General features: G+C 49.8%; 1 protein-coding gene across 6 annotated transcripts in view; it reads left to right on the top strand.

Annotated features, from left to right (window-relative positions):
* Positions 1-720: 720 nt before the first annotated feature.
* The window catches only part of OCA2 (OCA2 melanosomal transmembrane protein), an 82,174-nt gene continuing 64,935 nt past the window's right edge, over positions 721-17,959 (top strand). The window contains exons 1-6 of one of the 6 annotated variants that reach the window (XR_012491200.2): positions 721-1,028; positions 5,440-5,726; positions 11,212-11,310; positions 14,317-14,526; positions 15,478-15,535; positions 17,452-17,524. Coding sequence is in view for 4 of the 6 variants with exons in the window: in XM_074317610.2 (XP_074173711.2) it covers positions 5,485-5,726; positions 11,212-11,310; positions 14,317-14,526; positions 15,478-15,535; positions 17,452-17,524 (682 nt within the window). In the remaining 2 variants the exon portion in view is untranslated. Of the gene's footprint in view, positions 1,048-5,439; positions 5,727-11,211; positions 11,311-14,316; positions 14,527-15,477; positions 15,536-17,451; positions 17,525-17,959 lie in introns of all 6 variants that reach the window. The other 5 variants (XR_002139338.3, XM_074317610.2, XM_074317608.2 and 2 more) reach the window with 5 other exon arrangements.

The raw sequence follows: 17,959 nt of genomic DNA on the forward strand, positions 1-17,959 counted from the left end.
GCAGGACCTATGGAAAGGTCAGCAGGAAAGATGGCCCTTCTGTGCTGGGGACGACTGGACTGCAGTCACGCTGAGGAAGGCCCGTAACTTTATTGGCAGGTTCCACCAGTACTTTGAATTATGGGTTAATCCCTTCCAAGGCAGGTAGGTGGTGTGATGCATCATGTTTGTTATTCTACAGATAAAAGTGGCTGCTGGCTGTGTTGTCATGGGGGCCCAGGTCTGGCTGTATCTCATCACTTACCAGTGGCAGCTGCCCCAGCATGAGAAGGTGGAGGCAGTACCTGGCCACAGGTGTCCAGTGGACAGTTCTGCTAGGTGTTCATTTTCATCAGCATGAATAGCCTGCAGTCACCATGACCACTGGCTTCTGGGGTGGTTAACTGGAAACCTCAGGGTTAACTGGGACTCTGGGAATTCCAGAGAGCTTGCTAAGTCCGTGCACGTGTCAGCTGCCCTGACCCACAAGACAAGCCAAGACACTGTCAATTGGAGGCCCGCTAGAGAGAAGGGAGGGGTTTGAGGGTAACATTGCTTTTGAAATGGGAGACAGCCAGAGTGAGAGCTTTCCCCCCGTTGTAACCTTGGCAACAGCCCTAGGCTGAACAGGGACAAGCCACGGGGAAATGAGGAACACTGGTCAGGTTCACCAGCTTCAGTAGACAACATAAAATGCAGAGCAAAGTAGGCAGAATGTTCCCTGGGCTGGCGCGTCCTAGTTCTTGTTCCGAGTGCCCGTCCGCCTTCCCAAAGCAGAGCTTGAAATGGGCGCAGCGCGTCGACACCGCCTGTCGCCGCAGCCTCTCTTCTGTCCCGCATCCCTTGGAGTGGGGCCATCTGCTCCGGACCCTGCGGCCGCCTGGGGGCGTGGCCGCGGTGCCGCCCGGGGGCGTGGCCAGGCCGGACAGCGCCCCTCGCGCGCCCACAGAGCTCGTGCTCCGGGCGGCGCTGTTCTCGGTGCTCTCCTCGGCATTCGGCGCTGGCAGTCCCGACCTTAAACTTCGCTCCTGGACAAAGCGCGTCTCCAGGTGGGTCCGGAGGCAGGAGGTGAGAGCAGGCAGGGTTTTAATAAGCTTGTGTGGGGTGGTGGCTCTGCGGAGGTGAGAAAGCTGGCTTACACACGTGGAAGCCTGAGAAACCGGGTGACTGACGCGAGCGGGTCGCTGGAGGAGGGTCCCGGCTGCGGATGCAGCGGAGGGAGCCGGGGCTGCGCAGGCTGCGGTCCCCTTGGCCTGCTGGGGGTTGGGCACCCAGCACGGACCTTGCATATGAGCGCGTATCAGGAGATTCTGGGAACCGAATGTGCGCAGCGAGGACTTTAATTCCTCGCGCCGCTGCTTCTTCCTGCGCCCCCCACAGTGGAATTATGTGAACTTAATGTTGCCAGCTTTTCCCAGGACATGGCTGGGCCAGGGGGTGCCCCCTGCCCCCCTCCCCCACCGCCCGGGGACAGGCTGCTTGGGAAGCTCCCAAGGGGATTGTCGGGCCCTGACTTAGGGCAGGTGAGAACTCCACAGTGTGCAGTGATTCCGAGGGAAGAAGGGACGGCAGGCGGCTGCTAGCACTGTGGCGGCAGCTCTGCCCGGAACACAAGACAGTCTGTTGTCATCCAAGCCACCTAGGAAAGGCCAGCCCTATCGGAAGTGAGCGTGGTGTCTGCTGTCCAGGTTGCTGGGGCAAGGTGTGGGAGGACCTTGCATACGTCGGGGAGCGTGCACGCATATGGTACACCAACTCATGTAACTGCTAATGAGCGAAACTCACCAGAACAACAGGTGAGAGCTGTCGGCCAGCACCACAGGGCCAGCACCACAGCGCAAGCTGCTTGTGATTGCAAATTTAGTTTACACCTGACGCAGTTGTTCACATCACGTGTAAAGTGGGGCTGATTTAGGAACATAAGTTCCTAAAGTTTTATCACATTGATAGAAAGCAAATGCTGACGTGAGAAGGCCACCGCCCCCTGGGGCTTAGCTGAGGTCTGGAATTCTCAGGAATTATCCAGGAGAGGGTGGCCCTGGCTGTTTCCAGCAGCGGACTCAACTGACACACCGCGGACAGGTTTTAAGCTGGAGGCCAGGTTGTCGGATGTATGTTCTGGAACGATCACTATGGCTGGGTGGTAGGAGCAGCTGGTGGGCTGGAGAAAGCCCCTGCTGAGTCCTGCCATTTGACAGGTGGCTGCACAGCCAGGTCAGGGGTTACCTCATAGGTGAGGTGTCTGCAAGGTGTGTGGGTAGTCAGGGGGCAGGGGGTTTGTGATGGAGGCACCTGAATGAATGGTGGGACCAGTCACCAGGGCACTGAGGAAGGGCCTGGAGCGGCCTCAGGACTTGGGGGGGGGGGCGGGTTGGGGCACCTTTGAGACATCGAGACAAGAAGGCGGCTGGACACAGTGGTCTGGGCTGCAGCGGGACCTTGGCAGTCATCTGTCCACGGATGGGAATCTCACCCGCTGGTTGGATTTTTGAGAGTTTTGATTCAAGACATTGTCATTGTCGCTGCTCGCGCTGCTCATTCTTGTCCCTGCGGTCTCCGCGCCCCCCACCCCCGCGCCCTCAGGAAGCCTGCTTCCCTGGCCTCCGTGCCGGTGAGCCGGACTCGGTGGTGACACCGGGCTCCTGTGGTCTCCGCGCCACCACCCGCTGCCCACCGCACAGGACCAGGCGCGCTCCGCAGCCCGCAGGAGCGAGGACTCGGGCCCCAGCACAGGTCTCTTGTTTCGGGGAGCAAAGGAGTTTCCAAACGGGTTTTCAGGACTGGCGAAAGCCAACAACAAGGTGACACAGAAATAAGCGAAAGAGCCTGAAGTGTGGGCGGCAGAGCCGGCTCCTCCCCGCGCGTGGGCTCGCGGGGTGCCTGGCAAGTACGCTAGAGGGCTGGGGCTTCCAGGCAAAGCCCACTGAGACCTTCCGGCACAGCACCCACCCGCCTCTTCTCACAGGCTGGGAGGAGGACGACTCTAAAACGAGAAGGGATCCCAAACCGTAAAGTCTGGCTGAATGTTCTAGAAGCTTTCAACCAAGTTCACACGGTGCAAAGCCCATTTGCGTGTGTCCTGGCTTGCAGGGGCCTGAGGGCACAGCCCCTCTGCGTTCCCTGGGTGGGGACGCATCAGTCTTTGCGCAGGGCGGGCTGAAGAGCTGACCCCCGACCTCGTCTCCTCCGGCCTGCCCCTTCCCTGTGCTTCATCAGTTAGAAAGAGTTCGCCAAACACTAAGGACAGGGCCACGCCCCCACGAGAGAGCTGGGTCACAGGCACGCCCACTCCCACAAGACAGCCACAGCTGTAGAACAGCCTGCGCTCCAGGACAAAGACAGGCCTTGGAGTGCAGGACCACAACCCCGCTGACACAGCCAGGCCCTCGCAGAAATGACCACGTCCCCACACCGACAGCCACGCCCCTGCGGGTAGAGCCACGCCCTCGCGGGCAGGGCCACGCCCCCCCACAGGACTTGCAACCACAGCCCTCTGGACACAGCCTCACGGACCGTTGGGCCTGAACAGCGTTTTACGTGGAGAAGAACATTCGATGACGGGGCTGTTTTCTCGGGGCTGTAAGAAGAGAGAATTGACTGGCGTGATTCCCTTCTAATAACGTTTTCACAGTGGTCGATAGACCTTTTCCTTCCACTCCTTTCATTGTTGTATTACATCAAACGACTAAAGAACTGGAAGGAGAGTGCAGGTGAGGGACCTGCAAGGTGAGTGGGTGGGACAGTTTGCGAAGAAACCGTTTTCCGCATGGTGTGCGCCTCCGCTCATTGCGCGCTCCTGCGGAGGCGATGCCGGCCTCTCCTGCAGAATTCAGTGGGCTGACCGGTGTGGCTGCGCGGCACAGGGCGCAGTGTCCCCAGGGCGGCCCACGTGCCTGCCCACTGCAGCCTGGTTGGGCCGCAGAGCACCGCCGGCAGGTTCCTGGGGCCTCCCTCGTGCCCCCGCCTCCATAGGTTCATTAGCACCGAGCCTGGGCTCTGCTCCATAAATGCCAACAAACCCCAGCCAAGTTCTGACAGAGACATCCGGGAGGGCTGGGGTCTGGACAGCTCCAGCGTCCCCATTCTTACACCTCACTCTGCGGGCGTCCCGCAGGCCCGAGCAAAGGTTGCTGGACCAAGTGGAGAAGGGCCCCGAGGCAGACCCTCCTGCCTTCTCCAGCAGGGGCAGATGGGCTGCCACCAGTGCCTCGCCCCTGTGCGCTGTCGCCTGCCCCTGGCCTGTACCAGTGCTGTGGCCTCCTGAGTCGCTCCCACACCCTGGGCACGGCTGCAGGAGGAGCAGCGGAGGTGGAACAGCGTCAGCATGGAAATAACTCAAATGCTTTCATTTCACTTTTTGACACAGTCACATTCTAACAACACTGCCTTCTGCTTACTGATGAGTAAGTCATCATTTTTAACATACGCAGTGAGTGGGTTAAAGCAGGGAGATCATGAGAGTAAGGATGTAAGACTTCCTTGGTCAGTTAGGTTTCTTCAAATGCCGTTGCCTTTCTGTGTTTGAAGTAAATTCTGATTCCACCAGAAAGTGTGGCTTCACGGGCTGTCAGCACCCCCACTTACTCATAAGCCATTTACTTGTACTCGCTTTGAACTCCCCTTGTCTCCTGTCCTCCGAATTTGTGATCATGGGGCATTTCCAGTCTCAGTGTGATTGGGTGACAAGGAGTGGCGGACCCACAAACTACACGCATCCCACCTGCCAGTACGTGCATTTCTTCTCAGTGCAGCAAATCCCACCTGACCAAGGCTCACAGGGATTCTTGGCTTCACAGCAAACCTCAACAGCAAACCAAAGGCCATTGATGAAATTGTGGGATGCCGCCAAGGGTAAAAACATTAAGTGGCAATGGTTTGAAATACATCCAAAAAGTAGAACAGCACGACCTTACAATTATAGTAATTGTTCTCATTGTTATGATAGGTATTATTTTCTCATTACAAAAGTATTATTTCACTAGATGGAAAAACCTGTTAAAACTATAGCATAGACAGAGACAAGGAGAAATCTCCAATCACCTGTATCTCCACCATCCACAGGTAGTCACATTTTGGTGGCTGTGTCATTTTGGTCTTCTGTTCTATGCATATAATATGTGCATATTTATTTCAAGAAAAATACCCCGGTATCAACATTTCCCCCATATTCTTAATATTTACCAGTATCAGTCAATATACTGCTATAGCATTTTTATGGTTGCATAGCATTTCATACTTTGCACAGATTACAACTTACCTAGGTAACGCTCTGTCATTGAATACTTAGGTCCTGCCTGGTGTGAAATGTACTAAAATATTCATCCTTGGAGATAAGCAGACACCATTTCCTGTATGGTATTAGAATGCTGGGACACTGGAAAGGCCTCATTTTCAGAGGCCTTCCTGTTGTACCATTCAGAAGTGTGCATGCCCATGGTGTCTGTCTGCTTTAATCCATAGTGACTTCTTTCTGGCTGACCCCAGTAAGAAGAGTGGCAGCAGGACATGCACCTAGAGAACAAAGGTGGCAGACTGACCTCTGGCGTGCGGGAGATGGAGCTACATCAGACATCGGTTCCCATGACTGCTGGCCTCGGAGGGCAGGGGCTGGAGGGACTCAGCAACCGCAAGCCCCAGCACGGCGTCAGCAGAGCGGACCCCCTGAATTCCAACTCCAGTGGGGTGGCTGGGCAGAGCTGCTGGGCTCCTGTGGACCAGGATTTTGGTTCATTTCTCACGGAGTGGAGGTGAGTGTAAAATAGTTTTTGTTTTTTTAAAATACATATTTTTTTTTATTGGGGAAGGGAACAGGACTTTATTGGGGAACAGTGTGTACTTCCAGGACTTTTTTCCAAGTCAAGTTGTTGTCCTTTCCGTCTTAGTTGTGGAGGGCGCAGCTCAGCTCCAGGTCCAGTTGCCATTGCTAGTTGCAGGGGGCACAGCCCACCATCCCTTGCGGGAGTCGAACCCAGCAACATTGTGGTTGAGAGCCCATGCTCCAACTAACTGAGCCATCTGGGAGACACCTCAGCTCAAGGTGCTGTGTTCAATTTTAATTGCAGGGGGCGGAGCCCACCATCCCTTGTGGGACTCGAGGAATTGAACTGGCAACCTTGTGGTTGAGAGCCTACTGGCCCATGTGGGTATTGAACCAGCAGCCTTTGGAGTTAGGAGCATGGAGCTCTAACTGCCTGAGCCACCGGGCCGGCCCAATAGTTTTAACTTGTAAAGTTGGAATGCACAAATATTGAATTTCCATGAGGATATTTCCCCCACACTTTTTGTAGGAATGGTTTCCAGGTATTATGCAAGAATCGTTGCAGCATTAGATTGCTTTCCTGGCCTCTAGAGCATTTTTATGGTTGAATGCTATTTCTAAAATGTGGATAACATATATCCAAAAGATAGTAAAAATAGACATGGGAGTTTTACCTTAAATACTTGGCATTTACTATATTTAAGGCATTAAAATTGTTACGTGAATTTAAAAGCATAGAACATGTTTTATTCCTATAAATATATCAAATGAACCAATTGGTACATTGATTTTTTTTCGTGTCAGAAAAATCTGGATTTACATAAAAAGAAAAACTTTTTATCAACCTTTAAGTATTTACCAATGTAAAAACAACAAACAGAAATAAAAGTAGCGTCCTAGGAGTGTCTGTGCACTTCCATGGGAGGGATATACTGGTTACCCTGCAGACCTGGGTCCCTTGTCCCCACAGGCCCTGACTCGCGCAGTGCCGACGATCTGTCATTGCAACATGCAAAGCATCGCAGGAATGCATAAAGTGTGGCGTATGGCCCTGCGGCCTGCTGCAGTCCTGTCCTCACCCCTTCTCCAGGGTGAAGCCTGTCCTGACTGTCTAGATCACTGGTGCGCATGTTCACACTTTCACTGCATGTTTATGGATCACTAAATAGTTTACACTCTCATTTTGAAAATGGTGCAAGTTTGAGTTGCTCTTTTTGTTGAGTTGTGTAAGTTCTTTATACATTTTGGGTATTAACCCGTTATCAGAGTTCATTGTTGAATGTCTTATCCCCTTCAGTAGGTCTTTTCATTTTGTTGTTGGTTTCCTTTGCTGTGTAAAAACTTTTTCATTTGATCTAGTCCATTTGTTTATTTTTTCTTTTGTTTTCCTTGCCTGAAGAGACGTATGCAAAAAGACATTGCTAAGAGCCGTGTCAGAGAGTTCACTGCCTATGTTTTCTCCTGGGAGTTTCATGGTTTCAGGTCTTACATTTAAATCTTTAATCCATTTTGAGTTTATTCCTGTATGTGGTGTAAGAAAGTCGTCTCGTTTCATTGTTTTCTGTGTATCTGTCTAGTTTTCCCAAAACCACTTATTGAAGAGACCGTTTTTACCCTAGTGTGTATTCTTGCCTCCTTTGTCATAGATTAATTGACCATATAGGGATGGGTTTATTTCTGGGCTCTTCATTCTGTTCCATTGATTTATGTGTCTGTTTTTCTGCCAGTAGCATGCTGTTTTTATTACTATGGCCGTGAAGTATAATTTGATATCAGGTAGTTTGATATCTCCATCTCTGTTCTTCTTTCTCAAGATTGCCGTGGCTATTCAGGGTCTTTTGTGGTTCCACATAATGTTTAGGAATATTTGTTCTAGATCTGTGAAAAATGCCATTGGTAGTTTGATAGGGATTGCATATAATCTATAGATTGCTTTAGGTAGTGTGGACATTCTAATGATATTAATTCTTCTTATCCATGATCATGGTATATGCTTCCATTTATTTGTATCTTGTTCAATTTTTTTAAAATTAAAGTTTCTTGGGGTGACAACAGTTAGTAAAATTACATATATTTCAGGTGTACAATTCTGTCTTACATCATCTATAAATCACATTGTGTGTTCACCACCCAGAGTCAGTTCTCCTTCCATCACCATATATTTGATCCCCTTACCCTCATCTAACACCCCCCTCCCCCCTTACCATCTGGTAACCACTAAACTATTGTCTATGTCTATGAGTTTTTGCTTCACATTTGTTTGTATTGTTCTTTTATTGTTTGGGGTTTATATACCACATATCAGTGAAATCATCTGGTTCTCTACATTTTCTGTCTGACTTATTTCGCTTAGCATTATAATCTCAGGATCCATCCATGTTGTCACAAATAATCATATTTCATCTTTTCTTACCTCTGAATCTTGTTCAATTTATTTCTTCGTGTCTTATAATTTTTTGAGTACAGGTCTTTTACCTCCTTGGTTAAATTTATTCCTGGGCATTTTATAACTTTTTTTGATGCATTTGTAAATGGGATTGTTTTCTTAATTTCTCTTTCTGATAGGTTGTTATTAGTGTATGAAAATGCAACCAATTTTTTAATATTAATTTTGTATCTTGCTTCTTTACTGAATTCATTTATCAGTTCTAATGGGTTTTTGTTTTTTGTTTTAGTGGAATCTTTAGGGTTCTCTACATTCAGTATCATGTTATCTGCAAACAATAACAGTTTTACTTCATCCTTTCCAATTTGGATGCCCTTTTTTCTTTCTCTTGTCTGATTGCTGCGGCTAGGACTTCCTCTACTGTGTTGAATGAAAATGGTGAAAGTGGGCACCCTTGTCTTGTTCCTGATCATAAAGAAAAACCTGCAGCTTTTGCTGTTGAGTATGAGGTTAGGTGGGTTTCTCAGTTATGTTGACGAAGTTCCCTCTCTCCTCATTTTGCTGGGGATGGATGTTAGATTTTGTGAAGTGCTTTTTCTGCTTCTATTGATAAGATCATATGATTTTTATCCTACCTTTTGTTTATATGGTATATCACAAGGGAAAATAGATACTGTCGAAATTTCTGAATTTTGAAAGCACTCAGGCTTACACGTGAAGTCAGAGAAATGTCAGTGCAATTTCTCTTTTCCAGAAGGAGAAAAGGTCAGGAAAAATATCGATCTCATCAATATGTTCTACCTTGATTAAGTCAGAAAGAAACTTCCAGGCTTTTAGTTCTGTAGACTGCCATTTTTATTTCCATGGGAATGTGTGTTTCTTGGGCAATCCTGGATCTTCTCCAGGGTGCAGTTCAGGGGTTCTGTGAAGTAACAGGTCTAAAGGCCTCTCTGTGCTTCCCCTCTTTGCAAAGAGGAATGGACTTGGACTAATGGAAAGTAGTATCTGGACAGTGTCAACTCAAGTTTAAATTTGGAATGATCTGAAGCCTCTTCGGGAGAATATCTAGTGAAACTCATTTTAGAAATGAGTTCAGAAATTCTTTAGAAATGTCTAACTAAATAGAAAAAAGTTTAAAAACCACTCCTGTACACTAGTATAAAATACTTTGTGTCCACAAAATGCAACTGAAATGCTACATAATGAGATCAGCCAGATATGGCCACCTCAGAGGAAATGCAATGTCCTTGTGACTTTCCTCATTTCTAAATTCCCTGCTTTGTGGCAATGTGGTGAGTTCTCTGCCCTGTGCAGGTGGTGCTGCTCCAAGCCACGCGCGACCCGCGGAGGTGTGTCTAAGGAGATATAGCGCCTCCACTCCTCTTCGGAGGGCACTGGTGATTCCAAGCACATCACTGATTTAATGGTTTGGAGAACTGTTTTCAGTCTGAAGCCAACCTCATGCAAATAAGCTATGATTACTGGGGTTTAACCCATTCATTATTAAGAACCTTGATGGAACTGGGTACCAGATAAAACAAGATGGAAATAACATGGCAACTATTCATAAAGGAGCTCACAGTCTAATGAAAATCATTAAATCAATAGCCAAACTCTATCTTTATGCATTTACATCTCATCTAATGCAACAAAACTGAGTTTTTCCCTGTTAACATACATTATATAGCTGAGAAAATCGAAGCTTAGGGTGACCAAATAATGTGAGGTCACTGTAACAGCTCTGCCAGAAATGCTATGTAACACACCACTCCAGGGGTCATAGAAAACACCTGGATATTAGTCGGTTCATTGAGACATTTACCTAAACATACCTGAGGCCCTTTTGGATTTACAGTTATGAGAGATGGAAATTTAAAAAGCTTAGCTAAATCTTGAAGCCAGTTTGAACAGCTAAAAGTGCACCGATGATTAAATCCCCAGGCCAAATTCATCATCTGCCTCCCTTCTCTCATCTGTGTTAGTTGGGGCATCTGTACGCCTCACTGGAGCCATTTCCCCAGAGGCTGTGTCTTAAGGACATTTGCTGGCCTGAGACTCTTTTCTGTCTTCCATGTGGTGGGGGTGCTGTTGGACACAGCTTGGGGCCCTGGTTTCATTCATCCACGAGCTCAGAGTCTGATTTTCTGTGTCACCGGTGCGTGCCTGAATGAGAAAGATGAAGTGGTGGAAATACTTCTCTTCAGATTTGCGCTTTGCTCTGCATTTATGGTCTGAGTTGCTGTTCTTTCCCCCCGGTGAGTGTTTCACAGCCTCTACAACGGCTCTACGTGGCCTGAGCTCCATTAGGAAAGGCCATGTGTTAGCACACAAAACAACACATTCCCAATAATTACTAATGAAAGGATTTCTGTAACTTTTCATGGATACTTGTGGCTTTCCTACTTGTGTGCCCTGCCTTGAGGGTGACCATATACACTGGTGAGTTCTGTTGTGCCTGGGCAGTTATCTCCCTCTGGAATCCTTTCTGATTTGCGTAAGTTTATGGTGGCCCTTCCTCCAGGGGACAGGCCAGCACAGCAGAGGGACGACCCATGGAGCGTGAACCTTTGCTTTAGTTGTGGCTTCTGTCCCAATAGCTCTCCCCACTGCCACTCCCTTGGCTCTGACTTCTGCTGCTTGGTGTCCCAAAGGAAATCATTAGGATACTTTCAATGGGTGATTTTTAAAAATTGTCATCTCAGGAAATATAATTTTCTGAACATACAAGGGCCCATCAGACAATGAATGGTTTTCTTGATGAAAAGCTCTGCCTGGAATAGCAACAGATGTGGCTGGAATGTGCTGTTAATTCTAAAGTGAGCCCAAAAGTCTCAATCCCACAGCATCTAGTCTTTTGTGTGAGTTTCTGCTTTTCACGTCCAGTCTGGTTCATGCTGGGGAGGAGAGTTGTTTCTAATTGTCTTCCTAACACTCCAGCTTTTTACAATAAAGATTTAACTTTAGTAAAATTCTCACATAATATTTATCACTGACTCTCACTCATGTTCTTGAATGTAGCCCCCAATTGCTGGTGAAGACATCCACCATTTTTTGTTGGTGATTCCTTTTTCTTCGCTGTGTCTTTCAGGTGTCACTCTCCTTTACCCCAGTTCTTCAGCTCCAGGTCTGAAGATGCTTGCTTTACAGAAAGCACCCCTTTGCTGAGGAATTCCTCAACAGAGAATGGGTGAGTTTTTTTTTCTTCTTATAAAATTAAGAACTTAAAATTCAGAAATCTCTGAGCATTGCCCTAATGGGATTTTTTACCTGACATGTTTGGTCTCTGCCAGATCCTTGTCAGCTTAAAGTAGTAGAGGCTCATGATTCTAGTGGTTGTTTTGTGTGGCTTATGAATTTCCACGTGGCCTTGAGCGTGACCCTGCAGGGATTAAATAGCACATGTGCAGTCATGCGTGCACACAGCCCCACCAGGCCGTCTCACCAGGCTTCTCTGCCGGGGCTGAGCTTGGCACTATCTTAGATGTATTCTGTTGTCACAAGTGTGTGTGGGGGGGGGTGCTGCTGCTGGCATTTAAGGGGAGAGGCCACGGATGCTGCTAAATGTCCCATAATGCACAGGACAGCCCCCCACAGCAAAGAATTATCTGGCTCCGATGCCAACATTGATGAGGCTGCAAGTATATGCTTAAAAAGAAAACTCCACTTCCTGCATGCTGGTAGGCCTTCTGGGGGACGAACCGGGGTGGTTCTGGAAGGTCCTGAGTAGAGGTGACCTGCAGGACAACTTACAGACTCTCCTCCAGGAGGAAGGACCTGGTCTAGGCCTCCAGCCTCATCTCCAATTCCTTCTGCAGACCAACTTCTGGAAGCCAGAGCCACCTGTGTGGTGTCCCTGGGCTCCCCTCACATTGCAGACTCGGTGACAGTGATGTGGACCCTCCCCTCCAGCCCACTGCCCTTGTGTCCCTGCGTGTGCGGGCCTGGGTGTCCTGCATCCACCTCCCTCCACATGGTCTCTGAGGAGCCCACCCTCTCCCAGCCCTGTCTGCGACTGTGGGGGGCTTCACTGTTTACGGTGCATTAGGACTCTCTGCGAATACTCAGATGCCGTGTGGGCTCCCGGCCTCACCCTGCAAAGACCCAGTTTCATGGGATTTGGATGGGGTGTGGGACCTGGACTTATCAGCCGGCAGTGCAGAGATGATCTGGCTCCCTCCAGGGGACTCCCGAAGACAAGTAGCTTCCTGCAAAACTGCCCACCAAGCCCTGGGACGAGAGGAGCCTCCTCCCCTCTCTGGCTTTTCAGGGCAGCCCATTCAAGTTCAAGGGGGCTCAAATGTCACCTCCTTTGTGAAGCCTTAGCTTCCCCCTGGTTCCCCCAAGAGTCATTGCTGCTTCTGTGCTCTCAAACACCGCAATTCATACCCTGCCCGCTGGTGTCCTCATCACCCCATGTCCCAGTGCCCAGCACGGCCCCCTGCCACCAGGGGGACAACTTGATTCTCCTCTGTCTCTTCTAATCAGTAACTTTGAAAACAAACACTTCACACATCTATTCCCTTAATGCTTTCCTTTGACTTACTTGGTAAGCCATTAAGGCCTGAGACATTTTACAAGTCATGATTCATTGGAAAACCATAATGTACGAGTGTCTGTTCTGGGACTGTGAGCACAGAGACGTGGCCCAGGATGCCGAGCTGTGCCTCATGTCACAAAATGTCACAAAAACCACTCCAGAGGAGAACATGGGTCAGGTTGCTTAAAAAATGTTTTTGTTTTGTTTTTTTGCATGAAGCTAATTGAGGTCTTGGTGGTGGGCAGGTCCTTTAAAAGCTTTATGTTTTCCCACCTTAATTTTGTTGTTTTAATTTGATCAAATGGCTTATTAGAGTAACACCATTGATTTACATATTTTCAGAAGAGAACATGTCCTTTTCAGGGTGTTGAGGGGACACCCTGAAAGAACGTGTCCTTTTCAATGTATAGATAATGGTCCAGGGCTCAGATCACACCCTGTATTGGCCCTGACTAGCATGGTGGGCACTTGTCACATGTGGTTATTCAAAGGTAAATTCACTAAAATTAATAAAGTAAAAATTCAGCTCTGCAGTTGCACATTTCAAGTGGCCAGTGAGCACACGTGGCCACCATGCTTCATAGGGCACATTCATTCCCACTACCAAGGAAAGTTCTAGCACACGGAACTGCTCCAGATACACTAACATTCGCTTTTCTCTTTTTACGTATAAGAAAAACGGTTCCCTTAGTTCCAATTTTAGTTACAGTTGTGTTTATTCAGAAGTTGAGGGGGTCGTGCTATTATTCCTCACACATCTGAGTATTTCCGGGTCACGAGACGTAGAAGAGATTACTGATTACTTTCAAAGATTGCATACTGTCAGCAGCATTCGTTCTTGTTCCGTGTTGGTTTTGCACAGCCTGATTTGTGTCTCTGGGCTTGTCCTCCTGAATAAGGCTATTTTTCTTGCTGTGAACCAGCTCTAACGCAGTGCTAAGTGTTCAGGAGAATCACAATGCCCTGTGGGCCAGCTGGCTTTGAGTAGCATCACCCACTCTACAGATCACAACTGTTGTAACGTCAGTACTGTGGCTCCACGAAGATTACATGCGATACATGAACATTCTAGACTTTGGTGCAACTTCACTAGAGTCAAGTACGTCTATACCGAGGGAATTCTCAGAAGCCCAGGAGTCACCAAAAGTAAATGGACGCATCCACATGTAACCCTGATGAGAGTCTGTGACTGCCCTTGACTCAATCTTGTAGAGTAGCTCCGGTTCTTGGGCCCATCTGGTCTGGCCCTGCTGTACCCCACTTCTGCTCATGTTGTGTGGATGCCGGTGGGAAGGCCAGAGACCATCTTTCCTGCCTGTCTGTTAGAGCGGGGAAGGCAGAGGCCAGCTGCCCGGCTTCAGGGTGTCAGGACGCGGTCCCATCAACTCCAGCACATTCCAAGAGGAAGCAAATCCGGACAGGAGCAGGAGCTGGTCTGAGCCAGCAAAGGCTTTGTTGTAGGTCCCAGACTTGGAATAAGCTGAGGTTTCTTGAAGGTCCACAACACGTTTGGCGGATCCAAGTGTCCCTGGGAGATTCCCCTTGAGCCAGGCTTCTGGGGTGTCAGAGAGCAGACCCCGCACCAGCTCTGTGGCAGCAGCGCCGACCCCGCATTTCACGTGCCCGGGCTGACTTACGTGAGATCCTGTCTTGCAGATGCTGCTACTTCCGTGGGGATAACCCGGAAGCCTTGCTTTCCATGTCTCGGCGCTTGCCCACTGACCATCCAGAGGCCAGCACCCCGGAGTCATCGTGGGAGAGCGTCTCGGCGGAGTGGGAGGGGCCGAGCGAGGAGGCTGCACACTCCACTGAGAGGAGGGAGTTTCCGGTGGGCGCTCCTGGCAGGCTCCGCCTCTCCAGGCTGAGGTAGGACAGCGATGCCATCCTCCCCAGCCCACACGGGGACACACCTTTCCTGGAAGACACGTCAGGTGGCCCTGCAAATGGGCCTATTACAGACTAAATGACTAAGACCCGCCCCTCTCCTGCCTGGTGTGAGGTCTGCAGGTGGAGTGCATTTGCTCAGCCATCCCGTGGCTGGGAACCAGTGCCCTCCGTGTGCAGGGACACAGCTCGGACACCCAGGGATGGCCCTTGGGGAGCAGCCAGCAGGAGAGCAGCCCCAGGGTTGGGCAGTGAAAGTGTCACAGGGAGGCAGCTCTGCTGGGCTCTGTGGGTGACAGGAGCACAATGGGGCTGGAGGGACTCAGAGGGAGCCCAGGCCCAGGTTGACCGAGGGCCTGCGGCCACTGTCAATGTGTATGGTGACTGTGCCCAGAGCCTCAGGAGTTCTCAGGGGCCCAGCGTGTGGCCTCATTATCTCTTAAATTATTTCCTAAGAAATTCTTGAAAGGCTCTGCTAGTACAATCCATTACAGCATTGCAATTTCTTCCTTGAATCGTTTGGTTGTGCCCAGTGTGTTTATATTTGATGATCAGATCCATACTCCTACCCTTCAGGAAACTTAGAGGAAAATAGTTGATAAATATGAATCTGAGAGCCAAGATAAGGCTGCTTTCAGGGAACAGGAGCCTTTAACGGCTAGTGAGGAGCCCCAGACAGTCAGCTTAGCATCTCTGGCCACAAGCTGCTGCAAACGCTCGGGCTGACTCGGTCCCACTGAGTGGCCTTCCATGAGGCAGTGGGTTTACTGGCCGTGGTGTGGTCTTTCATGCCATCTTATGGGAAGAGCTCCAAACACAAGCTTTGAGATGGAGATGACCCCAGGCTTCAGCAAGGTGTTGGGTTTGGTAGGTCTGGGCACATGCCAACAGCACTGCTGTCATGTGACTTGGTGCCTGCCTTTTCTCTTGCAGGCGCTGTGTGCGGTGGCTGAAAGTCATGGGCCTGTTTGTCTTTGTGGTGGTGTGCTCCGTGAGTAACATGCCCCGGGGGCCTCTGCTGTGGGCTCAGCAGACCCCCCGTGCCTCGGGCTGGTTGGCAGGGGGTCTCAGTGTGGGACTTACTCATTTCTGTGGAGGAGATGCTGCAGGCATGTGGGATGGTGGTCTGGGGGTGGTGGGGGAGGCTTGCCCTTAGCAGTGCTCCCCTGCTTTTGTCCCCAGTCACACAACAGAAGCCCTGGCCACCTGGCTTTGCTCCATGGGAGGCAGTTAGCTTGCCCCCTGGGTCTTACTTCCCACCTCAAGTGGCTTACTAAATTTTCCTTCATCCACATGAAGTAAACACCATTTATTTGTGTTGGGACGTGTCCAGCAATCATGGGTGGCCCAGGTCCCTTTTGAGATGGTGCCCTGGGCCTCTTCCCAATGGGGCCATTCTGTTTTTACTGTTTACTCTGATTTTACTTGCCCAGACATCCCCTGCGAGAGTCGCAAGGCTCTGAAGTGTGCTCTCTGTTGTGAGGGAGTGTGTCTCGCTGCTGGCATTTGTGTCTTGATGCTGGCATTTGTATCTTGCTGCTGGCATTTGTGTCTTGATGCTGGCATTTGTGTTTTGATGCAGTCCTAGCCGTGATCACATTGCAGGCACTCACAATATGTTTGCAGAATGAATGGGTGTGTGGACCCTGTGTGTGGCAGTGTGTATCTGTGTGTGTGCACCTGTTTGTGACATGTGTATCATTTGTGATCTGTGGCCATTTTGGGGTCGTGTCTGTGCTTGGGGAGTTATTTCTGGGTGAGTGTCAATTGTTAGGACTGACATAAGATGCTTTGTGTGTACCATTATCGGGAGACCCCAGTGGGTGTTTGGTGCATGCTACTGTGACAGGGTGTGGGATTGTGACAGAGGACGGGGTGTGGGAGTGCTGTTCCTGTGACTGCCATGTGGACTCCAGGGTGGGTGTGACTCTGGGACTAGGTGTGCTCCTGTGCAGGCAGCCGATGGTGAGGACCATGTGACTGGACGTTGTGCGCATGTTCACGTGTGGCCATGAATACTTGTTTTTCATTACCTGCGTGTGCGGGCGTGAGGACCGGGGCTCCGTGTGTGTGACCACGGGCCTCCTCAGTGTAACACGAAGAAGCAGTGGGACATCTCGCAATGGACTCAATGCTGACTGCACTGCTTTGTGTCAGGCAGCTCTTTAATAACGCACAGGGGGAGCTTCTGGGCCCCGAGGAAGGGAAGCTGTGCGAGAGGCCCACAGCAGTGCGCCCGAAAACTGGACGGTTTTCCTTGTTTGGCTGCTCATTTGCCCCTCTCCTTCCTGCCCACACCACTGTGGCTCTGTAGCCCCAGCTGCTTGGCTGGGCCTGGTGGTTGGGAGCACTGAGATTTCCCAGGAGGAGGCCAGGGTGGGCCAGGTGTCCCCGGACACCCCGAGAGCCGATCTGAGCTCTGTATCCAGTCTTCAGCCTCTGGCAGATGGAGTTTGGGCCCCTTTTGGACACATTCCAAACAGAACCTGAGGAATTTTTTTTGAACTGCTATTGTCTGTCATGGTCTCATCACTTTACTTTCTAATGGTGTTTAAGGTGCTCTGCACATTCCACCAATGTGTCCTCCCACCGTCACGGAGGTTCTAGTCCCTGCTCTCCACGGGAGAAAACCGTTTGCCCACCTCTGATGGTTTAATTTTGTGGCCGGGTATTTAATGCTCAAAATTGGCAAATATCAATAATCCAGGCCCCTTCTAGCTGAAAACAGCAGAATGGATCAGAGTTTTGTCCTAATATCTAAGAAAAGCTCTTTGGTGGTAGCTGGTGAACGTCAGATACATCAGTCAGCACCATTATCATAACCCTATTTCTACCTGTTACCAAATTATTTAACTCCTATTGCTCCTATACCACAAATCTATCATTAACTGTTTCTGACTGTTACAGATTTCATTGAGCCTGTATCCAGATCAAGGAAAGTTCTGGCAGCTGTTGGCCGTGTCGCCCCTGGAAAGCTACTGTATCCACACTGTATACTGACATGGACAGTCGCCCATGGTTGAGATTCACAAACCACAGAGCTACCCAAGGACTGTTACAGCTGCCAAAGGTCACAGCACAGGCGGGCAGGACGTTTATTTAACGAAAGGGGAAGGAGCACCTGGTGAGACTGCGCTGGGTGGTTGGTGGTGAGGCTCCCACGAGGCGTGGTGACAGCATGGCACATCCTGTTAGGACCTGGCCTCCCTGGAACCCTTCTGCTTCCTCTGGTGCTTCAGCTGCGGTGATTTCTGCCGACCCACCTTCTAGTTTACTGGTTCTTTTCCTGGCTCTGTCTTCTGGGTGTGATGATGGCTTGGCTTCTTCGCATTGTGTTTCCTCTTGCCTTTTGTACCCCTCACACTTTGTCATTAAGAGGCAGACGTGTCGTGTAGGATCAAGATTGTGAGTGTGT

The sequence above is a fragment of the Rhinolophus sinicus genome, chromosome 13 (genome assembly GCF_057876585.1).
Source record: "Rhinolophus sinicus isolate RSI-liver-muscle chromosome 13, RSI-T2T, whole genome shotgun sequence".
NCBI lineage: Eukaryota > Metazoa > Chordata > Mammalia > Chiroptera > Rhinolophidae > Rhinolophus > Rhinolophus sinicus.